At 38.9% G+C, this 26,428-nt stretch overlaps 2 protein-coding genes and 2 pseudogenes across 5 annotated transcripts in view; 3 read left to right on the top strand and 1 right to left on the bottom strand.

The window, feature by feature from the left end:
- MCMBP (minichromosome maintenance complex binding protein) overlaps positions 1-5,289 on the top strand; it is a 45,488-nt gene extending 40,199 nt beyond the window's left edge. For both annotated transcript variants that reach the window (XM_072971997.1, XM_072971996.1), the window contains exons 14-16: positions 586-750; positions 3,673-3,761; positions 4,175-5,289. In XM_072971997.1, coding sequence (XP_072828098.1) covers positions 586-750; positions 3,673-3,761; positions 4,175-4,301 — 381 coding nt within the window. In that variant the 3' untranslated portion in view covers positions 4,302-5,289. The remainder of the gene's footprint in view (positions 1-585; positions 751-3,672; positions 3,762-4,174) is intronic.
- Positions 5,290-6,654: 1,365 nt separating this feature from the next.
- INPP5F (inositol polyphosphate-5-phosphatase F) overlaps positions 6,655-26,428 on the bottom strand; it is a 77,027-nt gene continuing 57,253 nt past the window's right edge. For 2 of the 3 annotated variants that reach the window (XM_072971992.1, XM_072971993.1), the window contains 7 exons: positions 23,105-23,222; positions 21,402-21,600; positions 13,305-13,376; positions 12,058-12,131; positions 11,501-11,629; positions 10,825-10,912; positions 6,655-8,959 (listed from right to left, as the gene is read on the bottom strand). In XM_072971992.1, coding sequence (XP_072828093.1) covers positions 7,804-8,959; positions 10,825-10,912; positions 11,501-11,629; positions 12,058-12,131; positions 13,305-13,376; positions 21,402-21,600; positions 23,105-23,222 — 1,836 coding nt within the window. In that variant the 3' untranslated portion in view covers positions 6,655-7,803. Of the gene's footprint in view, positions 8,960-10,824; positions 10,913-11,500; positions 11,630-12,057; positions 12,132-13,304; positions 13,377-14,711; positions 14,931-21,401; positions 21,601-23,104; positions 23,223-26,428 lie in introns of those variants that run through there. The other variant, XM_072971994.1, reaches the window with a different exon arrangement.
- LOC140699531 (phosphatase and actin regulator 2-like) lies at positions 15,828-20,474 on the top strand (annotated as a pseudogene).
- LOC140699530 (phosphatase and actin regulator 2 pseudogene) lies at positions 18,601-20,474 on the top strand (annotated as a pseudogene).

Here is a 26,428-nt window from a genome sequence, read left to right as displayed (position 1 = left end):
TCCTTTCAAAATGTTCTTAATCACCTGGTAATTATTTCTGTGCTTTATGGTAAAATGTTCTGGTAAATCGTCAGAGTGACTGATGAGAGCTTTTACTTCTAAGTCTTTAGTGATGAGAAATGTACCCACTTGTTTAAAGGCATAAAGTTTCTTTGTATAATGGTGTTCATCTCTGGTATATGCCTACGAATGAGAATGAAATGGCCCATTGGTAAGTTTTCTGAGCGCAAGTGTGATTTGCTCTATGTGGTTTCTAGAAATGCAGTTCAGTGAGATATAGAGTACGTCCTCCATGGTTAAGGAAACATCTGAAACACTTTAATTAGCTGCCTTTTGGTGCTTCACTACCTTTTTCTGTGTTTGCTGATGCCGTTGAGAGACACTGTGAGTAACCAAGGAAGGGCTAACTTTTGTAATTATTCCTGAGGTAGTTATAGTGCATATAAATGAATATAAAAAGTGGCCTCATCCTAATAATGAATAGTGTTCTAGTTCCCTTACGGGCTGATACAGATGATGCATTCTCCTGGAATTTTGGGTTAATTTAGGAACTTGGAAAATATTGTTCACTGCTTCTCTTTTTAGGCAGACTGCCAGATCCACTTACAGCCGCAGCTGATTCCTCCCAACATGGAGGAATACATGAACAGCCTCCTCTCAGCGGTGCTGCCTTCTGTGCTGAATAAATTCCGCATTTATCTGACCCTTTTGAGGTTCCTGGATTATAGTATATCTGATGAAATAACCAAGGTATGTTTGGGTTAAAACCAAGATTTCCCTGTGTTGAATTGGCATATTTAACCAACTTACACTACTATAATTACTGATAAGGTGATTGTGCTATTTTGTTTTCTGTGTCATATGTCTTTTTTGTTCCTCTGTTCATCCATTATTGTCTTCTTTTGTTTGAAATAGATAGTTTTAGTGTACAGTTTTAATTTCCATGTCTTTTCTTTTATGATATTTTTTTCTTTAGTAGTTGCCCTGGGAGCTACAGTTAACATCTTGACTGTGATCATCTGTTTAGGATTGTAGCAGTTCGATCGCAGTGGTGTGCAGAGGCTTTGCTCACACTTTATCATTCCATGCCTTCTCTCCTCCTCTGAACTTTATCGTCATACAGGTGACATATCAACACTCTTGTCATTACTGCTTCATGCAGCAGTTGTCTTTAAATCAGAGGAAAAGAGTTACAAAGAAAGACATGTACACTGCCTTTTATATTTACCTGTGTGGTTACCTTGACCAGTGACCTTTATGTGGATCCAGGTTAGTGTACAATCTTTCCACTTCAGCCCGAAGAACTCTTACGCGTGCTTCTCAGTACTTTTTGTAGGACAGATCTGCTTGTGACAAATTCTCTTTTAAGTTTTTGCTTATCTGGGAATGTCTTAATTTCTCCTTAATTTTTGAAGACTGATTTTGTTTGGTGTAGAATTCTTGGTTTATAAGCTTATCCTTTCAGTAGTTTGAGTAAGTCCTCCAGCCGCCTTCTGGCCTTTCTGATAGGAGTCAGTTTCCAGCGAGAGGACCTTCTGTACAGTGAGTCATTCTTCTCTTGTCCTTTCAGGATTCTCTTTAGCTTTTGACAGGTTAGCTGTGACGTGTCTAGGTGTGGATCTCTTTGATTTTATCCTACTTGAAACTTAGGAGCTTCTTGGATGTGCAGATTGATGCACATTTGGGGGAAGTTTTCAAGATGTAAGTTTTTGATCATTACTTTTCTTTCTGTCTTTTTCTCTCTCCTCTCTGGCCCTCTCATACCTGTTTGTTGGTACACTTGATGGTGTCTTTGAGGCTCTGTTCATTTTTTCTCATTCTTTTTGTTTTCTGTTCCACATACTAGCTGGTCTTGGTCGGCCCATCTGCAAATTTGCTGAATCTTTCTTCTGCCTGCTAGAATCTGCTTTCAAGTGAATTTTAATTTCACTTGTATTCAGCTTCAGAATTTGTTTCCTTTTTAAATAATTTCTGTCTCTTTATTGGCATTTTCTATTTGGTGAGACATTCTCATACTTTTAGTTCTTTATTCATGGTTTAGTTCTTTGAATATTTAAAATAGCTGATTTGAAGTCTTTCTCTAGTGACTCCAATACTTGGATTTCATCAAGGACAGTTTCTGTTGACTTCTTACTTTCTAGTGAAGGGGGCCACACATTCTTGTTTCTTTGTATGTCTCCTAAGTTGTGTTGAAAACCAGGTGTTTTAAATAGTGTAATATGGCCAGTCTGCTCTGGCAGATTCTCCCCGCTCCCTGTGGTTTGTTGTTATTGCTGTTTGTTGTTTAGTAACTTTTCTGAATTAATTTTTTTTAAGTCTGTATTCTTCGTTGTATGTGGGCACTAAAATCTCTGCTCAGTTAGCTTAGTGCTCAGTCAGTGATTGGATAGAAATTTAATTTCCTTAGATGCCTGGAAGCAGCTACCCAGTCTAAGCCAAGGGGCTCTGTATCCATGTTGGGGCCAGCCTTCAAGGCCCAGCCGTGTAGTTTAAAACTCTGCCCTAACTTTGCCCTTCTGTTTGCACAGAGCCTCAAGGTTACCCAGAGGTGAGAGCTTAGGGCCTGCTCAGATCTTCTAAGCATGAGCACAGCCTGTGCATGCAAGTGGCCTTCTGAACTCTTGGCAGGGGAGTATGTGTATTTTATTTTCATTTAAAAAAAAGAAAAAATTCCCCCAGAGCCTCCTATCGACATCTCACTCCCCAGATTTTATTTTTACTAGTTTTGTTAGCCTGCTGTTTCAGCCCCAACTATTATCCAGTACCTGGGGCAGTCAACATGATCAGTAATTGCTTCTGATTGTTTTTGATAAATGCTCTGGGGGGAATGGGCTGTTCGCACTGGGCAAGTTCCAAGTCCGGTTAAATAAAGACAGCCTTGCAGATGGGTTCTTCCAGGGAACCACCAGACAGTCAGATGACAGTTCTCTGGGAGTGATACTTTGGAAGAGCTCCAGCCCCACTACCCTCTCCCCTGGTTGCCAGGCTGTCCGTTTTCAGGGCTGCTCGGGGGTGGGGTGAGAAGGGGAATGGGCGGAAATAAAATGCCTCAGTCAAAGCTCATGTTCTTCCTGTCTTTCGTGAAAAAGGCTCTGCAGATTGTTTCAAGCATCTGGTTAATTTCCAGAGTTTTGAAGAAGCTGATTTTGATCTTTTTTTTTCAATTTATTTTATCATTTTAAAACTTTTGTTGAGGGGTAATTATATTTATTTTTTAACGGAGGTAGTGGGGATTGATCCAGGACTTCGTACATGCACTCTGCCACTGAGCTATGCTCTCCCCCTGGTTTTGGTCATTTTTGCCAGTGTTCTTATTCCCTTTAATCATGGTGAGAATTTTCAGAGGTCCTTTACTTGGCCATTTTTGCTGACGTCTCTCTTCCCTGTGTGTAAAGGCATCGTGTTTGCTGTGCAGGTTACTGGCTTGTATGTGTTTGCCTGACCTTCTCAAATGAATCTTGAGTTTTGTTACTTTGTTTAGAGTACTTTCCCCAGTAGTAGTACTTATTGTGAAGTTTGGTTTTCGGCCTTTTTACCCATATTGTCTCATTCTCCAAGAGGCAGGGCTCATTTTTACATTAGGCAGGGGACCGTCTTTCCTTTTCCCTACAAAATGCAAACATCGTTTTCTCGTAAGGAATAACTTTAAAGTTCATTACTTTTTTGATAAAGGCAGTTGAAGATGACTTCGTGGAAATGCGCAAGAATGACCCTCAGAGCATTACTGCTGATGACCTGCACCAGTTGCTCATTGTAGCTCGGTGAGTGGACATGTTCACGGCTGCCTTTTCAGTGAGCCGTAGGTAAATCTCCTACTTTATTTAGGGTAACTGAGGCAGATTTATAAAAGTGAAAATGAACTTCTTCCTACTAAAAACCCGTTGTGAAATGGCTCATTGAGCGGGAATGATGTTTGGCCAAGGATCACTTGAGTGGACTAGGCATGCTCCTCGATCTCTGCACTTCAAAGAAGGGGCAGACGCCATCCAAAGTTGGCTCTTAAAGGATTCCTTTGTAGAAGTCTAACTTGGCCCTTGATTTATGTGTAGTTACCGGATGGTTTTGTCTCCCAACCCAGTATTAAGAAAAAAACCTACAACACAATAGGACTTAAAAAAAGAAAAAAACATTACCCTAGACCTAGACTTAAATTTGTTTCTATATTTCAAACCAGGTTTCTGTCTCTCAGTGCTGGTCAGACAACGCTGTCAAGAGAACGATGGCTAAGAGCAAAGCAGCTAGAGTCCTTAAGAAGAACCAGACTTCAACAGCAGAAATGTGTGAATGGAAATGAACTTTAAAGATCTGACACCTATGAAAGAGTAATGGGCAGATTATAGCCACATTATTGTAAAATTCAAATATCATTTATACCATTTTTTTGTAGATAATTTGTATCAAAAACCAATGACTTTTCCTGAAATCAAGCCTGGTAACATCTAAAGTTTATATAATATTCAGTACGGCCTTTACCTTACTGATTTTATGGAGCTTTTGAAGTTTGTTTTATAATTATATAAATTAGTAACGATGTACAAAAATGTATTTGATATTAAAAGTTTAATATTGATAATGTTGCTGATTATACCATTTCCTTAGCTTCAGCTAAGTCATAGGACAGACTGTTGAAACGCTAACATCAACTTCATTTGAAGAAAATTGTTGCAATTCCAAAGTGAAAGGAATTGTTCACTTCAGATTTTTGTATTTCCAGTGAACAGTGAGTCTGAATGTGTTTAGTGGTCCAAGTTTGGGGGATGGAGCATACTTGCCATTAACTCACATGATGATGTGAAATTCTGTAGTATCATTTCCCAAACATCTGACCACAGCTTTTTTCCATTTAACAGTTGTTAACAACATGCAAAACAAATCTCTTACAATGGCAGTGGTTCCCACACTTTCGGGTTTCATGGACCAGTAATATTTCCAAAAATTGTGGGGATTGACAGGGTTGCCAATTTATTTTGCCAAGTAATCTGAAAAGTCACTGTATTATCACCATTTTTTTTCATAAAAGGACAATCTCAGAACAAGAGATAGTTCTTTAAATGGAATAAATGTAGCTTTTTGGAAAAAAACCACTACATTGTCCTTATTTTTCTCTTTACTCCAGTGCATTTGGGAACCAGTTTTATGGGACTCACCTAAGGGAATGCTTCCTGCCCTATGACGTTGTTCTGCCCAAATATGAAGAGCGCAAATTAATTACCTTTTTAAAAAATGCCTTCTTTAGGGAAAAAATGGTTTTTAATTCTTTTCCTAATAAATGTCATTTAGTTGCTTTGATGATTATATTGCATTTTGAGCTTTTTATATGTAAGTTTATCAACAAGTTCCAGATGTGTCAGATCAAGTAACAGTATCTGCTGGCCCAGGAAGGCCCTGACAAAAGCTGTAGGCAGGCTTTCCCCAGACCAGTTAACAGCTGCAGGCTTTTACAGGAACGAAAATACTACCCATGGCTAGAAAGCCAATTGTTACAGCGCAGTAGCTGTAACTGTGGCATCAGGAATCTCTGGAGGGGGTAGAACATTAAGCTATCACTGGTTATATCTAAAGATTAGTTTCTTTTAGTCAGTAACTTAGTTGGAAACATAAAATTCTGCACGCACACACACACCCCTAGGCCTAAACTGACACTGCTAACCAAGAAAACAGGGTCAGCTTTGAAAAAGGAGGAATTTATCATGCCTGATGAACTGAAGTGAAAGTTTAACTTTTCCTAAATTCAGATCTATTTTTATAAACTAATGTAAATAATCTGTTTATATTTAGAATTCTATCTAGTTTTCATTTTTGTAACTGGTAGACTAGACCTTCCTTAAACTGTTAGAAATAAAGGCTCAGCCGGATTTGTGAGAATAAAATTCAACAGAGTAGATTAGTTACCATGTGTTTATTGTGCCAATGGGAATTGTAATTTACCAAAGAGAAATACATTATTTGCTTGGTCTTAAAGAAAAGGAAAACCCTCTTGCAAATAAAAAAAACTTCCCAAATTACTAGTACTTTGGGCTGTTTTTCATGAATTTTAAGACTCACCCCTGTGTGGGAAAAGATCCTGGGTGCTTTGGTAGAAACCCATTACCAGAGGTAATCTTAGGTACAGCAGGTGGTGCAGCACGGTGTCCTCCTTCTCAAGTCCCACTCAGGTAGGAGACTGGTCCTCTGGGCTTCAGAAGCCCTTTTCTCCGCTGACAACGAAGTTTGCTGATTTAATGCAATGTGAATCCTATTTGAATCACCAGGAAACCGGACAGACATCTGTATTACCCTGATTGGAATTAAAACATCACCTTAACTTTAGTTTTCAAAACTCTCTGGAACTAATTTCTCTTTGGAGCTTAAAAATGCATTTTTTCACATGAGCTCATTTTCTTTCATGTTGTAGGATACTTAATAGTTTCAAGACAAGGGGATAAGAGAAGGCATTGAGTTTCAGTGTCTGGGTTTTAAAATGGGATGGTTTGTAATCCATTTCATCATTTTAAAAGTCTTGAAAACACTTCAGATGAGTAAAGTATTTGGAAAGGCTGGGACCAAGTGTTCAGTTATAGCAAACTTAGCTTGCTTCTGGTCTTTAATCTGATTTTAAAAATCAAACCCTTATCTTTGAACTGTTATTCAAGGAATTCTCATTCACATTGTCACTTTAAATTATAATGATACTTTATTTTAAATAGTCACGAGATCTGACACTTCAAAAAAAAGATACCACTAATAAATAACAAAAGTGAAAATACTTATCAAAGTCACAACAGACGTAAAGTTCAGCTGAGAATCACTGCAACAGAGTAAGGCTCTAAAGATACCAGACAAACCAATACTTAGCTGGAATAAGGTGTACAACTTTCTCACTGTATGGGCTTACAGACGAGGCCCTGGTTGCACGTGGTCGAGGTTGCAGTCATAAAACCGGTTTTAGCACAATAGTGCTTCAGACTAAAGTTTTCAGTAGTTGTGATAGTCTGTACAAGATGTTACGAACTGACCCCTGCAAAAAAGTGTAACTTGAAGACTTCTTTCAGACATTACCAGTGTCTGATAAATGTACATTCCTAACATTCCTGAAGACAGAAGAGAATTAAATTTAATAGGTGCTGGTATTCATATCTGATCTCTCAGGTTTTATGACTGGTAAGTCTCAATGCTCCTAGTCTCCAGGGTGTGTACAAGGTGGCAGTATTTTAAGCTTGTTAAGTAGAATACGGGGAAATTAGGATCAAAGGGGCATCCATTTCTTGACTATAGCGCCATTAACCCTCATAACTTTATATGGAATGGTTACGCCATCAAAACTAAACCAACAGTTTTTATATTAAAATGCTTCTCCATACCAGTAACACTTTATTTAAAGTCACTAAAAACTACCTTGTAGAGGTAACACACAGAAACGGACAAACAATAAAAAATAAGAAAAAAGCTAATCACCTAAATGGATCCATGTCCATCCTTTATGTGTCTACTTCATAATCCACCCACCCACCCCATTCCAAAAAAGCTTCAGGTTATTACGTCCCAAAGTCATCTATTCCTGAATTACTTCCAAAGAAACAAACTGCCCTGTAGTGTATAAGCTACTTAAGGTCTGCACATTCTAGGATGCTGCACTTCTGTTGTCCTAGCCATCAAATCTGGAAATCTGCTCAAGTTCAGACTCCTTTTAAAACCTTCAGAAATAAACATAATTAGAATTTGCAATCCCTAGATTCAAACAAAGTACAGGTTTAAATAGCCTAATATGTAACACCTCCCTTTCTTGGATTAAATACAAGCCACAGGATTCTTAGCAGCTAAAAACTAAATCTGAATTATTCGTGTCTGGCATTGTGTAAACATATTTTTAAGTTCATTTTGCTGGACTTCATTAACTACTTCAGGCTCTGCAGGGCTCTTCTGAACCTTGGCCACTGCATAGTTTATCCCCTGGGTTAATCCAGCTTGGGTAATACTAGCAACCTGGACCATGGAACTTCGAATCTTTGCAAAGGGAGAGACTGCTCTGCTGCTACAGCTCTCTGAAGGAGAAGGAGTTACATGCGGCCCTCTCTCAAGTTCAAGTATGCTGGGTTCAGAGCCGGGGGTCTTTTGAGATACCAATGAATGCATGGGTTCAACTGATAAGAACTGTGGGCCTGTTGCAGAAAAAGACACATCTAATTGAGATGGTCGAGAAGGTATCTGTTCCGTTGATTCAGACTGAGTTTCTTCATTAGAAACTTGATTGGTCATTTGATTTCCTTCCTCGCTAGCCTGCTGAGGAGCAGGCCTAGTTTCTGTTAGCTGGGTCATTTTGTTTTGTGCATCTTGTACAAATCTGTGGCAGTAAATATCCACAGGCTTGGCAAAGCCAGTCAGTGTGTGTATGCTGTCAGCAGAAGGACTTTTCTTCAAAGGAGACTCACGGCCTTTTCCAAGCCCACTTCCATGAGCAACAGTAACCTCTGAAGGAACATGAATACTAATATCAGTGCTGCTAACAGACTGGGATCTGCTGCCTAGTCGAGGTGCTGAAGCAATAATACCACAACTAGGAAGGACGTAGTCTCCTGGCCCTACATTCTCTAAAGAGTTAGCTAGCTGCCTGTCTTCATCAGACTTGGAATTCGTAAGGAACTCATCAGAGTGGTATGAGTCATTATCTGAAGACATTTCCCCATCTGACTCTGCCTCTGCTTTGTTTTCCATCACACCTAGGTTTTCCATGGTTTCAAGACTACTATCTGATTTCCAAAGATTTACTTTTAAGTTTGGTTTTAGAAAGTTAACTTTCATTTCAGGCTTTGTAAAGTTTCCTAGCTTTCGTAGATTGCCAATATTTACATTGGATTTGGTCTGTTTCACTTTCTGATTTAGAGATGAAAATTTGCTCATTAAAAATTTTTTTCCCTGGGCCAAAGAGCCTTGGTTTTGAGATCTGATGCCAATGATGTCTTCATGAGGTTTACTGCTCTTCCTACAAATCAGAAAAGAGAAAAGTTAATTTCCCATAGAATCCAGTACCAAGTCCAATGATGAATATAAGTAAAAACTCTATTTAAATTGGCCCCAATTTCTTAAAACAGCACATTGCTAAAATGATAAACCCAGATGACTGCTCCGACTTGATGCTAGAACATTAATGCCCCATAGAAATATGTGAGCCATGTATATATTTTACATTTTCTAGCAGCCAAATTAAAAACATTAAATTTTAATAGTATTAACCCCATATATACAAAATATTGTCATTTCAATGTATAATCAGTATTAAGAGATGATTATTCAGGAGTGGTATAGCTCAGTGGTAGAGCACATGCTTAGCATGCACAAGGTCCTGGGTTCAATCCCCAGTACCACTCGTTTGAAAAAAAAAGTTTAAACAAATAAATAAACTAGGTTTTAAAAAACAGGGTATCTTAATCTTTTTCAAACTAAGTCTTTGAAACAGCCAGTGCATAGTATTTTATATTTTACAACAGGGCAGCAGAAGCAGAATAGACCCCAGGCACTGAGTGGGAACAGGTAGTCTGGCTGTGTGACTTTAACTCCAAGTTCAGCAAGCAAGCCACAGACGTCTCCCGAAAGGGCTTTGTCATCTTTCTCAAGCAGGCCACCTGGTGTACTCAAGAACCACCCTGTGGAAACACTACATCTGCTATACCTTAATCCTACTTAGTGAAGCCCTTCACAAGAATGAGATGAATTATGGAGTTCTTTTGGACCAAAGCTCTTGCCCTTAGAGCTGATCATAGATTGTTATTGCATGTTTCCTTCAGCTGTGTTCTCCCCTGCATTCAGAGAGGAGGGGGAGGCAGTGGAGAAGGAAGCCTGCTAATGGTAGCTTCAACCTGCATTATTCTGAGAACAAATGTTTCCAAACCCCCCGAGAAACCCCACACCTGAAATTCAACTGGTCACATTTCAAGGGTTCTACAGCCCCATGTGACTGGCTACAATCTGGAGCAGCACAGGTTTACCACATTCACCATTTAAACCACTAGCAAAGGCAACACTGACTGTAAGTGGAAATCTACAGCATCTTAAGCTGTCTACACACACTCCAATTTGGCCGAATTCAGGTATGGGGAGGGAAAGAACTCTGTTTCCTTATGTTTCCTGTGGGTTACCTGAATTTATTTTAAAAGCCTTGGACATTTAATATAGCTAAACTTAGTGTTTTCCTTTGGCATCCCTCATGGATGCTACAAATAAGAAAAATGTCAGCAATATTTGCCACTTGTCTCAGTACACAGGTTTGACACTTGTTGGTCATGCAGGATTACTGATCATGAAAATATTTCATTAAAATGATGATGTTAAAGAGCTACTGATAAAGTACTACAGAATTTAAAGAATCACTCAATTTGAAAACTAAAGAGCCACTGAAATAATTATTTCTACTAACAGAAGACTGAACAATTTTTCTCTAGATGACAAATGGCTCTTTCTTCTAATGGTATGTGGACCTTATAAAACCTGCTCATTAGATGGACAATCCAAAAATTATAAAATGCAAAATCATCTGTTTATAGGCATTCTTTTCCCCAAATTCAAAAACCTAGTGTTTAAAACATACTAGCTGGTTATTTTCTCTAAAAAGTTACTTAAATGTGAATACTCCCTCTCTTGAGAGTATTTTTAAGAGTTTTAAAATATATCACTTATGGCCATAATTTAAACAAAATTATAACTTTTTGATCCATAGAGATATACTTCCCTCTCTAAATACCAACACATTACCATCATGTGATTTCTCTTCTTCTTGCAAATACTTTGAAAGAAGTAAAACTCTGGATAGTAATGTCTATTTTTGAGAGAAAATCAATGTGGTAAACTCACCTCTCAAGTTTTTTCTCTATTATAGGTACATCTAATCCCATGGCTTGCTTGGTGATCTGCAGCATCTCTGCAATGCACTGAAGGGTATCTGAAATCCAAATATAACTGCTTGCTAGTTTCTCCAAATATATATATATATATAAACAGCAGTCCTAACTCAGAACTCCAAATGAAATTTGTAATCTTATAATTAAATACAAGTTTATTTGTTATAATTTACAGAAAACTCCTACTTATTCATCACTCCCCCCACTAATTCAAAATGTTTCAGAATTTTAACAGAAGGGTAAATAAAGAACCAAATCAATTGGAATTAAAGGTTTGTGCTGAAACTCGTTTGTCCAAACACTGTGCTAGATGCTGAGGCAACAGCTGTGAACAAGACAGGAGACCCCTGATTACTACCTATGAGAGGCATGCGCTGGGAAGAGCCCCAGCACCTCTATAGCCAAACACACTAAGAAATCCCATTCTCAGTCCCCTTGCCTCAAACTACATCATCAGTTCAAATAATGACCCTGCACTGCTGGGAACAAAGTTGCTATTTCAAGATCTTGAATCACAAAGCTATTTTCCCAGATCATTCGGTTGGTAACAGTATGTACTGTCCCCAATTCCACTTGGGCTTATAAGAGCAGACAAAGAGCTATCACTGAACACTTTCATCTCTCATTACCTTTTCCATCCTCTTCCGGATTGCGCATTACAGCTCTCAGTGTGTGGAAATAGCCACTTGCTTCTTTGTATCTGTAGTGCAATCGCATGCAGGAGAACTTTGGCTTCCCAAAAAGAGTGGGTTCAGGACCTAAAGACCCAAATGAGTATATGTAAATCTCTCATGTAACACTTTCTTCTATGTCTTCGAAAGACCAACAAACGTTCATCAATTATTACTTAGCACTTTTTTCTTCATAACCTAAATGAAAGCACACGCTTATTGTGATAGTTTGGTATGACAAGACTATAAACAAAAAAACTCTTCTTCAGTCTCAAATATTTAAAACTTTCGATCTCTGGGTTAATCTTCACAGGGTAAGTAATGAAAGAGGTACAGTTATTTCACTGCATCCATCACTAATCTCTAAAAAAGAGAAGGGAATCCCAAGAAATGGACCACTTGGAATATCCCTTTCTCAGTCCAGTGAGATGTTATACCAGCTGAATAAATAAGGATCCACTCTTGGAAGAAACAGTATTTGCTTTCTATGACTTGGTTAGTATGTTAAAATTTACCTATTTCTATTTTTTCCAGGTCTTCTAGACTTAGTCGCTGATACTGGTTTACTTTGTCAACTTCATCATCATAACTAAACAAAGAGAGGAGAGTAATTGAGGATTAACATAAAAAGCATATTTGGCTTGGCAGTGAGGTGGGACAGCAGCAACTACTATGCAGTTAAAGTCTTCCACAGCACAATACATTCCGGGGCAAAGAGTTAAACAAATATTTTTAAAACTAGATGAAATGAGATGAACATATACATAATTTAACAGCTAAAGGAAAATCAGTTTATAGACCTTACACTAAAAGAAACCAATTACAAAGCAAAATTAAATTCAGTTTCATAAAAACTTTTGCAAAACTAAAACCTAAACCAACCTAAAAGGAAAGCAAAACAAATTTACATGCTGAAGCTTTGTATTTGTGAATAAAACAGATAAATTGATTTCCAAAATCAAGAACAACAACAAAAAAATCCCTATGATCAACCTAGGCCAATGACTGAAAAAAAAGACAGTTCACATGAGGCCAAAAAGATAGTAAGTACTTGAAAAAAGTAAAACTCAATTCTGCTAAGAATGTGAGTAAGTACTTGTATTTTTACTAGTGACACTGTTAATTTGGTAGTCCTTCTTTCTGGAGATTAATCTTTCAATAAGGCACAAAAGGATATAATTCATCATATCCTTATAACCAGAGAAGTGCGTTTGCACACACACAGAATTATTTGCACAAAGACTGTTGTGTCACTCATAAAAGCAAAAAGATGGAAGTATTTTAATGCCTAACAATTGGGAAGCATTTAACTATGGTATAATAGTAAAAACAATGACATATAGTCACTAACAATAAAAATACATGGAGAAGGGAGAGTATAGTTCAGTGGTACAGTGTGTGCTTAGCATGCACGAGGTCCTGGGTTCAATTCCCAGTACCTCCATTGAAATAAATAAATAAACCTAATCATGCACCCTCCCAAAAAATGTGGAAAACTTGAGAGATATATAGGAAATACTAAGTACTAAAAGAACACTATTATATGAACATACTGATTACAAATAACTCTAAAGTCACATTTTCAAATTGATAAAAGGAAGTCAGAGTGATGTAAAAATTATGTTTAACTATAAAGCGGTTCAATGAAATTTCTTAAAATACACAACAAAACCAGATTCTTGATTTTTTTGTTATGAATTCTAAAAAGGAAATTTACTCACATTAAACAAAATTAAAAGCTTTAAATCAATAAGCAACTTACTAGGCCACGTAGTAGGCAGAGTTAGAAAGCAGTAACAGCACATCCACATCTCTGTGAGTAGCATCAATGAGGCTAAACAAACATGACACAGGAAATTAAATATTTTTGTTTTCATCTACATTTTTCTACAGCAGAGCCACTTATGATAAAAGATTGGCAGAGGCTGGGGTCGGGAAGAAAATCAATCAATGAGTCCTACTTCTGAAGTTAAATGTGTACAATCTCCCCATTTGGAAATTAAAAAAAGAAAAAGGAACCCAGTTTAGGAAGGCAGGGTAAGTAGGTGGAATGAAGGACTAGAGCTGAGGACAAGTCTGTTCTCAAAGAGGTAGACAAGGAGGAGGGAAGACTCAGTGGAAATGGGATAATAGGGATGGAGGGCAGACTGGATGATGGTAGAGAGGGTAAGGATTAGAAAGAAAGGAAAACAGGCTGATAAGGGAGAAATTGTCTAGATCATCTCATGTAACCTAACCTTCCAAATGACATTGTACATTTAGGATATTTTTACACTCATGTAGAATGCATCCTATGAAAGAATCTTACGTAAAAATAACACTTATTTGTAAAATGGAACCAAGCCCAAACTACTTTGCATTCTTCTTACTACAGATTAATTCACTCCACTTTTAAGGAACAAGTAAACATTTCCTTATTCTAAGTCCGTTTAGTCGTATTTTACCTCCACTCCAAAATCAAATATCAGAATAAGAGTTAGAAACTAGATGAATGTTGATGAACCATTAAATCAAATACTAATTTAAAAGAAGGTAAACATATAAAATCGACAAATAATCAACAGATAACTCGAACAGAATCTGAGCTGAAGCAAAACTTTTAATCTAATGGTCATTTACTACTGAAACAGCCTTTCCAATCAAAAGGTGAAAATTAATCTGCGTTCTTACACTGGTTCTCAAAATTCCACTGTAGGACTGGATTATTTCTGCCTTAGAATTTCGTATCTATTTGCAAAGACTTATCAAAATGCTACTGAAAACAAATGGGAGAACTGTAGAGAAAAAAAATCACTTGTAGATGGAATTTAAGTCACGTACATAATCTGCGTAAGAATGAGGTCACTGTTTTAACAGATACTGCAGAGAAAAATTTACCAAGATCTCAAACTGCAGTATTTTATGTCAGCAGCACCTTGGCAGCATAACTTTGAGTCTTAATTTAAAATAACAAAATCGACCTCAATGTTCACCAAAAACATGCCAAAAAATACAACTAATGAGATAAGAAGCCAGAACCCAATTAATGAGGATTAATCCAAATTATGAGCACTAACCAACCAACCAATGGGAAACAGAAAATCATAAATCCAATGATCTTGGCAGCCTCACTAAGAATAACGTAGAGTAACATTGAAGATGGAATTTAGTTTTGCGCATTGGTACTTACGTGCGCTCTTAAAAATGTCACTTGAGCCAAGCCATAAAAAGTACGTCACGACACATATGTTAATATGAAATAAATTCTACACCTACTAATTAGTGTTACTTCATCCTAGCTTCTATTTTGACATTAATATTTACATCGGTCAAACACGATCTCAGTCAAAAGCATCATGTCCACAAGAAAAGCATTTGGCACGTAACAGGCAGTCGAAAAAAGTCAGCCCTCCCCCCACCCGCATTTTTACCTAAGTATAAGCTGCAGTAAATACTTAATTTCCCTCCCCACACCCCAAATCCCACTTAAATAGAAAAAAAAATTTTTTTTAACACGGACAAGAAAAGAAAGAAATCCCCTCCCCGTAGGTAGGTCCCCGCCCCCACGCCTGCAGCTTGGAAGGAAGGGCTGCGCTACTCGGTCTTCTCTTCCCGCCAGTCAGGCATGCCCTCCTTCCACACGATGAAGACAAACACCGCCAGCACCACATGCAGCCCAACCACCGCGACAATGGTCGCGTAAAAGCCACTGTCATCGGGGGACATTAACAGGAGGCTTTGAAAAAGCAGTAATTTGCAGGAAAAATACAACCCCACAGGAACTTTAACCATAAGTCCTGCAAAAAGGAGAAAAATCTTGAAAGTCGTCGCCAGGCTGCCCGCTTCGGGCTTGGGCTCGGCGGCACTGCCAGCGGCGTTGCCCGTGGTGTTAGCTTGCCGCTGGGCGGTCGGAGGAGGCCGGTGGGAGCGCGGCATCTCGTCCGTCAGTCAGTCCGTCCGTCTGTCCGTCCGTCGATGAGAGGAAGCTCAGTCAGACGGGCTCGCACCGGACCCAGCGCCTGCAGCGACTGCGGCAACTGCGGCGCTGCCGCGCCAAGCCCCGCCCAGAAACGTCTCGCTTCCGGCCGCCCACTCCCACCGCGGCACGCGCCCAGTGCGCAAGCGCGGCCGGGCCTGCGCCGCCGGAGCCGCAAGGGGGCGCCGACCCCAGCCCGCGGGGACGCTGCGCCCCGCCTGCCGGGAGGGTTCACGCACGGCTTTTGCAAAGGGCCGTCCCTGCTACTGGCGGGGACGCCGGCGGTCGGGCTGCGGCACTGTGACTAACTGTCCCTGCACTGACTGCCGAATGCCCAAGAGCGTTGCTTGTACACGCCTCGCCGTTCCACTAAAGCCAGAGACGTCATCGACTCTCGGTATCAGAAAAAGCGAGTCAGAGTTGGACAGAACCAAGACTGGGCTTGTGGAGATGCCGAAGGGCACGTGGACGGTAGCCCGGTTTCCTTTCACCTGAAGAGCCCCTCTCCGGCCCACAGTGCACCGCCAGGCGTTTATCTGCTGTCATTCAAGGCCGCTTCTCCTGCGGCATCCGGCCGCGCAGAAGGGAAAGGACCCGGCCTGAGAGTCTGATCTGTGTGCCCCACGGGCCGCCCCCGGCAAGAAACTGAGCTGTGTCGCCGATTAACAGAAAAACGGCCGGGGCCAGGGGTGCGCACGGGTAAGCACGGAGGAGGGCACAAACCAAGCAACCGGTGCAAAGCCGTGCTGGACAGTTCCAGCTGCAGTGCTGGGAAGCTAAGAAAAAGGGCCCTTTTTGCCACCCTGGGCAGGACCGAGGATTTGTAAACAGCTTGCCATGACTGTCTTTCTGCCAGATTCTTAAACAGGGACAGGACTACAGTTGAGGTGAGTGAGGCACTGGTCTCCAGCCCCAAATTTAAGGGGGTGCCAAAAAACTCAGCCGTTAAAATTTTTAGTACAGTATTTTCAAAAATCAAAATTAATGCAAAACATCATGATAAAACAAACATTTCGAATAAAGATTGAATCCAAGCTTGCACCTCTAGAACCCTGTCTCATTTGCCTCACCCTAATTCCAGCCTGGTTCCTGTAAAATTTTAAGGACAATAACATGTGACCCAGCTCAACAGAAAGACATACAACCCGATTTTTTAAATGGGCAAAGAATTTGAATAGACGTTTTTCTAAGGAAGACATACCAATGCCCAATAACAACAACAAATGCCCAACAAGCACAAGAAAAAGACCCACAATATTATTTGTCACTAGGGCAATGCAAATCAAAACCGAAATGGGATACTACGTCACAGCCACTAAGATTACTACAATTAAAACAGAAAACAAGTGTTGAGGACATAGAAAAAATGGAATCCTCTTAATATTGCTGGTGGGAATGTAAAATGGTGCCGTATGGAGAATAGTTTGGTGGCTTCTCAAAAGTTAAGCATAGAATAACACATGGTCTAGCAATTTCCACTCCTAGGTATATACCCAAATGAAAAAGAGGTGTTCAAACAAAAACTTGTACATAAGTATTCACTGCATCACTATTTACAATAGTCAGAAGGTGGAAACAATGAAAGTGCCCAAAGGAAGAATGGATAAAAAGATGGCCTATCCATACAATGAAATACTACTCAGCTATAAAAAGGAATGAGGTTCTAATACATGCACGAACCATGAAACATTATGCTAAGTGCATGAAGTCAGTCACAGAGGTGATATATGATTCCATCTATATGAAGTGTCCACAATACAAAAATCCAGAGAGGCAGAAGTGGGTTAGTGGTTGCTTAGCGGGTAGGAGTGGGAATATGGTATGGGGCTTCTCTTTGTGCTGATAAAAACGTTTTAAAACTGACCAAACTGATGGTTGTACAATTCTGTAAATATCCTAGAAACCACTGAATTGTATGCTTTAAATGGGTGAATTGAATGGTATATGAATTATCTCAATAAAGGTGTTTTTAAAAACCACACACAACCCAGGAATGGATGGCTGAGGCAGACAGGTGCCAACTGCTGAAGGCCCTGAGCGAGGGGCTGAACCCATTGCTGGCTGCCTGGGGGGCTAAGCCCCCAAAGTCATTCCCAAAGCTCCCTCCTGCTGTTTTCCAGCAGGGGCCACCTACTCCAGGGTCCACATCTCTAGCTCAGTAGACAGACTGTACAAAGCTCTACAGCAAACTCAGCCCAAGGGCAGGTTTCCAAACTTCTCCCTTCAAGAGAAAGGAAAACTATCCACTATCTGGAAAGTCTTTAAGCCTTACAAATGAAGACAAATACCAGCGGCATATTCAAAGAAGTCTTAGCAGTATTAGAAAGGGTGATAACCACAAGACAAAGTACTTCTAAGAAGAAGGAGCATTCCTAAAGAACTGTCTAATCAAGATGGAGACATAATTAACTTTGGAAATTCAAATGGGCACATGATACCCATCAGAGAACAATCTATCAGAAAGGAAAATGCAGTGAAATCTGAAGATAGTAACAGTTCTGTACCTGAAAAAGCACTGCCTCTGGAAGAAGAGACAGAAGAGAAGACTGAAGAGCTCTCTGAAATACTGATGGCTCTTGGTCCAGCTCCTTCAAAGCCCAAACCTACACCCCAAGTCACCCGTGCCTCCCGAGGGGGCCCAGGCTGGGACCAGCCACAAGGTGGTGAACACTGCCTCCTATTAAAGCAAAGATATCAAGACTCCTGGCAGGCAGGCCCCAGCCCTCTACCCAAGCCAACAAGCCAAAACGTGTCCTGCAGGGTCACCCCTTCCAAAGCATCAGCTTCATTATCTACTCCAACCCAACATCCTGTCCCAAATCTTCAAACAAGGCAGTTTCTAGTAAAATGTAACAGTGGGAAGCACAAAAAAGGAAGAAAAAAACCAGCAAGCAGTTAATGCCTCAGTTGTTGTCAGACACTTTGGTGTGGGCAACCTTAGTGAGATCCTTCCGAGTGCTCCAGTGTACAGCCTCAAACGTAAGCAGTCTATCTCTGTCACTGAGGAGCAGACCACAGACAAATTCCAGAAGTCTGTACCCCACCCCCTTCACCTTCCTTTTCTTGAGAATTCCCTCAGACACTCCTGTTGTCCTGGTAAGCAATGGAGCTCCCTGCTCATCTCTCCTCAAACCCGGGTCAGTGCTCCTTCACTGAAGAGCTGACACACAGAACCATTCTCCATCAGGCACTGGCTTATGTGTTAGCACTAACAAGACAGGGAAGGCAGCACCTCAGCTAATGAGAGGTGGGCTGATGGGACAATCTTGAGAATCTCTCAGTATCCTATAGATGAAGGTCAAAGGCTATCATTAGCCCCATGACTCTAACTCTGATGGGCCTATTTTGTTCACCAACGACCACAAATAAGAAGGTGAGGATGAGGATGGCAGTGGTGAACGTGCTCTGGCAAGTAAAACTGGCAAAGGGATATTCTCACAATTAAACTTAGCAATACACTATCTAAGAAAGAATTAGAAGATAAAAAAATCTTGCAGTGACACCCAAAGAAGAGAGGCAGGGAATCCAAGAACAAACTGGAAATTAGGAGACTTAGCCAGAGGCCCACAAATGAAGAATTGGAGCCAAAAAATATCCTATAACAAAGAATGAAGTAGTAGAACAAGAAGCAAAAATGGAATTACAGGGCAAACTCAGCAGAAAGCTTGGGCTGAGGCCCACAGTGGCAGAACTACAACCACAAAGAATCTTGGCACTTAAGAGTATGTAGAGGTCATTAATTCCCCAACCAGGACCACCAGGCACACAAGCCCTGGGCCAGGAAGACCTACAGTCAGGGCAGCAATAAGTACAGAATTAAATAAACTTAAAAGCACAGATATGGAAGCACACAAAGGTTTTGTCATCCATCATGAAATGTGAGACTATTTAGAAACAGACACAATAATCTTTGGGCGTAGCACCACTTACTGAAAACCTGATAATGCACTGGAATTTGAAAGCTTAACTCATGAAGGAAGAGTGGACTCTGCTTTTTTGGAAAGTGCTCCTCACTTGTACAGCCCAAAAGGAGCCAACGAGCAAAGGGAAGGATGCAGTGACACTTGCTGTCCAGCATAAATTACTGATGTAAGTTAATTCTTCATCAGGAGCTTTAGCCAATGAAGATGAACAGAAGACAATCACTGGTTCCCTGTCACCACAAGGCCAGATTTTATAGGGCAAAATTAAGGAAAAATGAGGAGTACAATTGCAGGCCACTGAAGAGGGGTGGGAGTCAAAAAGTCAGAAAAAAAAAGTATCTTATCATGTTAATGAAGAAAAGAGAAAACTGAAGCACAATTATATTTCTGAAGTAGGCATTTGGGTAGCTGAGAACTTAATATGAAATTTGGAAAATCTAACTGTCCAACAAGGATTTGTTAAAGACCTGACCCTAGAAGACTAGCCTTGTTTCAGCGCTATTTTGGTACAATACAGTACAACTTGTGTTATGCCAGCTGGCCCAGTTGCCAGAAAGGAGTCTGAGTGTCTTCATGCATCATTTTCCCGAATTCAGGAGACTTCTACTGACTCTTAACAAGCATGCTTACCCAAATTTTGTTGCAAGCTTTAAATAGCATGGCTAAATCGACTTTGTAATTTTTTATACTCCTAATCCAGATTCCAACTTTACACAAGAATTACAGGACTGGAAAATCAAATCAGATGTAATGTGACCTTACTAAACGGTAGTCAGTTTTAGAAATAAACCTTTTGGTCTTTCCCTATTTCAATTATCTCCAAAGTAGAAATAAAAATACTCGATCTAAGGAAAATGTTCTTTAAACTGACTATACTTCAGTTAGAAAAAACAAAACGAAACTCAAGCCAAATGCAGATGTGACACCTGCAGTTACTTCTGAATGGGAATTAGAAGTAGTACCTTTTGGGGGTTTTTATTTGTTTCCTGCTGCATTAAGTTGGACCACTATTTAAAAAACAACTAATGTACAAGAATAAAACATTTTTTACCAAGTGGCTTGTAAGAGCATAGAAATTTTCTAAGTTATATGTGAAGAAAACCACATTTCTTGAGTCCAAAAATGGCATCCACACATATAGTACAGACTCAAAAAGCAGAAATAATACATGAAATTGAAGTCATGGAAGGTTTCCCTATGAACCTACAGTCAACATTGTTTTTAATCATTTTAATATATGTAAATAACTACCTTGTATTCAATTATTCTTTCAAGCTTGTATTATGCCCATTTTATTAAGAAACATGAAATGTAAAATAAGACAAAATCTAAAGAGAGCTTTTTATTCTCAGAGCTTGGTCTAGAATTTTCTGAAGTGTTTCTGATTCATAATATTGAAAATCATAATTTTAAATTTTAGCCTGAAAGCAAGCATTCAATCTGGTGGATAAATTTGGAAACTGCCATTCAATTGTTATTTTGAAGAACCTCTGGAAATTAGATGGCTTTTGTCTAAAAAAGAAATGTTAAGTATTAGTTGGCCTATTTATTTTATGAAAGGCCAGGACCACTTCACAACCCATCAAAATAACGAGCATCATTTAACCTCTTCATACACTCAGTTTTGTGCATTAATACAATAAAACCTAGATTCTGGGGCATAGGACAGGGCTGTGGGGCAGGGGAGAACCCACAAAACAAGCTCTGAACTACAGTTTTACAATCTGAGTTTTTTTAAAATCAAATATTGCATTAAAGTATTTTTCTTCATCACTGAGTTTCTTAGTGCTCCCTTAATTTTACAGCCAAGTTGAGCACCTCAGTCAGCTTGCCTTAGTACCGGCTGTGTATTTGAAAATCGCCATGCACTGTGCATCCATGCCCACAGCTTGATGGACAACTGCTACCACTAATTAGGACAATTTAACAACAACAGAAATTGAAGCACGTTAGTAGTTACCAGGACACCACTCCAACTTACCTGGGGTCACAGTCGATGAGGGCCCAGCCCCCATGGAACTTTTCATTATCAGGCAGCAGTAATTTCATGTAGCTTTGTAAGAGCTGGCTAATTAGTTCCTGGTGGCTTCTCTGATTTTCCTTATGCAAAGCTTCATGCTCTTTCTCCTTGGTAAATATGGAATAAAGATCTTCTGTCACTGGAATGCCTTGCATCAAATCTAGAGTAGAAAGTGTTAATATCTATCATCTTCTTAGTGTATGAATACATTTTTAAAAAGCAAAAGAGAATACAAGACCTAAAATGATCAAACTCTTCTTAAAAAATGACATAAATCTTTGTGACCTTGGATTAGACTTTTTTTAAGACATGAAACTAAAATCACAAGCAACAAAAGAAAAGAGCAGACAAACTGGACATCATAAAATTAAAAACTTGTGTTTCAAAGGGCAATGTCATAAAAGTTAAAAGACAGCACATAGAATAGGAGAGAATATTAACAAATCATCTATCTGATAAGGGCCTTGTATCCAAGAGCATATAAAGAATTCCTACAACTCAATAATCAAAAGACAAATAAGCTAATTTTAAAATAGGCAAAGGAACTGAACAGACAAGCTAACTTCTTCCTGGTGTAGCATGCAGCTCAAGGCTTAACAAAGCCATTGTAATCCCACTCCCTATACTTGTTTGGGACAGTGAAACCGGAGGAGGCTTCTGGGATCGATCTGCCAACCACTGGCCCTTCACGGAGAAGCAGTAAGCCCAGACTCTCAACCTGGAAGAGATCCAGCTTCAGGGTTCGGCTGAAGCTGAGGCTATGGATAGTCAAAATAAGAGAGGAACAGAACCTAGTTCCTCAATGACATAACTGAGCTGACAGATCAACCAGTGGAAGAAAAGTATCTTATTTTTCCTTGAATAAACAGCCAAAATCCAAGTTTCCAGTCAGCATATACCCTATCTATGGCAAACGAACCAAACTTTTTTACAGCAGAGTTCTCAGATTCCTCCCTGGCTTGTGCCTAGGCTCTGCTAATTCCGTGTATGATAAATAATCAGGCTAAAAATAGGATTTTAAAAATATTCTCACAGATCATAGGACAAGCTGTTACATTTGGTTCTAATCCAGGACACTCTACATTTACTTTAATCCTAAAAGGTAATACTTTCATGAAAATTAAATTTAAAACATGTCAAGGCATGAATCCCACTGGGCAATATACCTTCCATTTCCTCTTTTAAATAAGAATCAGGATAAACTGTAAATCTGATACCCTAACATCCTGTTAAATTGAGCTTAAAAGAAAGGATGGTGCATTTATCCACAGCAAGAACACATGATAAACATCATATGAAGAAAGAAAATCATCTCATTATCTCTCTCAGCCCTGAGTAACGGGAAAACAAATAGAATATGAAAATTTCAGTTGATGAGGTTTTAGGGCAACTTATTCCACACTCCAGGAGCCTCAACCCTAACTTCTGTTACGTGAGTAAGAAATTGACAAATATGTATGGAAATGAGTGGTTTCTTTTGTTGCTCCAGCCTAAAAAAATTATTAAGTTCTAATCTCATAAAAACTTGAAATTGTTTGCTCAATACAGAGACACAAGTATATTATAAAACATATGAATTACATTAACAAAGTTGGTTTCTATAAAATGTTAGTCACAGAAAGAATAATAAATTTTAAATCTAGAAAGGCTTTTATGTTCCTTACCTATAACAGCTTGCCTATAAGCATCCTTAAATCGATTCAGGTAGTACCTATTTGCCGAGTTAACACCATCTTTCATAACTCCTGCTAACTTCCTTTCTCCTGTCCTTGTAAAGTCACCCTGTCAAGAAAATAGTCTTTTTGAAATTTATTCAAACTCAAAAATGTTCCCAAAGTTAATGAGGGGTTTTGATTCAAGACTGGAGTTGTATAGGCTTTATAATTTCAAGATAATGTAATTAAATTAAAATATCTACTAGTATTTGACTCTGACCCAAGCATGTCAAATAATTAAATATGTTATTGGTGGCATCAAGTCTTCACAGTTTCGGCAATCTAGAATTTCTAGAATTTAAAGGTCAACACTTCTTATATAATAAACAACAGAACAACAAAAAGATTTTCAAGCTTCCAATTGGTATGATATTCAAAACCTATGAATTTCTGATGTGGGAAAATGCAGGCAGTTTCCTAAGGGTTATTTAATGGGATTTAGCCTGTGTATGCAGATACGTATATACAGAGAGCAGAGGTTTCCATATCTTGCTGCATATTACAGTCACTGTAGAATGCTCCAGTGAAGATTTAATTATTTTGTTTCTTTTGGTTTTCACAACAAAGGTGTCAGACCAAGTCCCTACAGAGGTAGTGACTTAAGGCAAGGAAATAGCACAGTCTTTTTTCCCCATCCCAATCCCACTATTTCTGTCCAAGGCAATTTCAGAAACAGGCCTTGTCCTGAAATTGACAATTTAAGAAGAGCATGTTGCCCTTAGGTCATTCACCAGAAATATTAATTTAGCAATAAGAATCTATTACAAGAGAGACATAAATGCTGCATCCAAAGAAGTTTACTAACAAGGGGAAAAAAAAATTTCTTTTTTTTTCCAGCTTTATATAATTGATAAGTAGCATTGTATAAGTTTAAGTTTACAATGTAATGTTTTAAGGTGTACAATGTAATGATTTGATATATGTATATATTGCAAAATAATTACATTAAGGTTAGTTAACACATCCATCACCTCACATAATTCCCTTTGGTATTTGGTGGGGAAAATAAGAGCATTTAAGATTTACTTTCTTGGCAAATTTCAAGTATACAATATAGTGTTGTTAACGACAATCATCATGCTGGACGTTAGATCCCCAGAACTTGTCTCACAACTGAAAGTTTGCGCTCTTTCACCAACATCTCCCATTTTCCCTATCCTCTGGTAACTACCAATCTACTTATGTTCCTATGAGTTTGGCTTTTTAAAACTCCATGTGTAAGTGAGATCATGCAGTATTTGCCTTTCTCTGTTTGGCTTATTTCACCTAACATAATGCCCTCAAGGTTCACCCAAGTTGCTGCAAGTGTCAGGGTTTTCTTTTCCTTTATGGCTGAAATTCCACTATATATAAAATTTTGTACACACACACACACACACACACATATACACACACACTTTCTTTAGCCACTCATCCACTGTTAGACACTCAGGTTGTTTCCATGTCTTAACTATTGTGAATAGTGCTACAGTGAACACAGGAGTACAGGAATTTCTTCAAGACATGGATTTCATTTTTTTTGGATATACTCTAAAAATAGGATTGCTGGATTATATGGTAGTTCTACTTTTATTTTTCTGAGGAACTTTCATACTGTTTTCCATTGTGGCTATGTCAATTTACATTCATACTAACAATGTGCAAGAGCCACCTTTTCTCCCATTTGTTACCTCTTGTCTCCTAGATAACAGCCATTACAACAGGTGGGAGGTGATAGCTCAATGTGGTTTTGATTTGCAGTTCCCTGATGGTTACTGATGTTGAATACCTTTTAATGTACCTGTTGGCCATTTGTATATCTTCTTTGGAAAAATGTCTGTTCATTTTTAAATGCCTATTTTTAAATCAGATTATTTGTTTTTTGCTATTGAGTTGCATTACGTCTTTACATATTTTGGGTATTAACCCCTTATCAGACATATGGTTTGCAAATATTTTTTCCCATTCCATGGCTTGTCTTTTCATCTTGTTGATTATTTTGCTATGCAAAAGCTTTTTTTGTTTGATATAGTACCACTTGCTTGCTTTTAGTTTTCTTCTTGTGCTTTTGGTGCCAGGTCCAAAAAAAATCATTGCTAAGACCAATGTCATGGAACCTATGCTTTCTTGTAGGAGTAAACTAAAGTTTCAGGTCTTACATTTAAGCCTTCAATCCATTTGGAGTTAATTTTTGTGACTGGTGTAAGATGGGGGTCCAATTTAATGATTTTGCATGTGAATATCCTAATTTCCCAACACCATTTAGTGAAGAGACTATCATTTCCCCATTAAGTATTCTTGGCTCTCTTGTTAAATATTAGTTGATTGTATATGCCTAGGCTTATTTCTGTGCTCTCGGTTCTATTCCATTGGTCTGTGCCCCTGTTTTTATGTCAGTTTTGATTACTACGGCTTTGTAATACAGTTTGAAATCAGGAAGTGAGATAGCTTTGTTCTTTCTCAGGATTGCTTGGATACTAGGGGTCTCTTGTGGTTCCACATGAATTTTAGGATTGTTTTTTCTATTGTTGTGGAAAATGCCAAATGAATTTTGATAGATTGCATTGAATCTGTAGGAGGCTTTGAGTAAGCGGTAGTAACATTTTAATATTAATTTTCCCAAGCCAAGAACATGGGTTATTGTCCATTTACTCGTGTCTTCCTCAATTTCTTTCATCAACATCTTACAGTTTTCAGCATACAGATCTTTTACCTTCTTGGTTAAATCTATTCCTTAGTATTTTGTTGTTTTTGATGGTATTGTAAATAAGATTGTTTTCCTTCTTTCTTTTTCAGATATCTCTGTTGTGTACAGAAACAACTGATTTTCACAGGCTGATTCTGTATCCTGCAATTTTACCGAATTCATTTATTCTAATAATTTTGTGGTGGAGTCTAAGATTTTCTATATAAGGCTGACCCTTTAACAATGTGGGGGTTAATCTTTGTATAACTTATGGTCAGCTTTCTATATCCACGGTTCCTCCACATCCAGGGATTCAACCAACCTCAGACTGTGTAGTACTTTAGCATTTACAACTGAAAAATATTTGTGCCTCAGCAGACCTGTGCAGTTCAGTGGGCCTATGCAGCTCAATGGACCCGTGCAGTTCAAATTCTTGTTGTTCAAAGGTCAACTGTGTAAGATCACACCATCTGCAAATCGAGACAATGTTATGTCTTCCCTTTCAGTTTAGATGCCTTTTTTTCCTTCTCTTGCCTGCTTTCTCTGGCTAGGACTTCCAGTACTATGAGGAAACGGAGTGGTGGAAGTGGGCCCCCTTGTCTTGTTCT

This window comes from Vicugna pacos, chromosome 11 (assembly GCF_048564905.1).
Source record: "Vicugna pacos chromosome 11, VicPac4, whole genome shotgun sequence".
Lineage (NCBI taxonomy): Eukaryota > Metazoa > Chordata > Mammalia > Artiodactyla > Camelidae > Vicugna > Vicugna pacos.
Note: the sequence above shows the minus strand (reverse complement) of the source record. Positions and strands in the feature narration are given on the sequence as shown.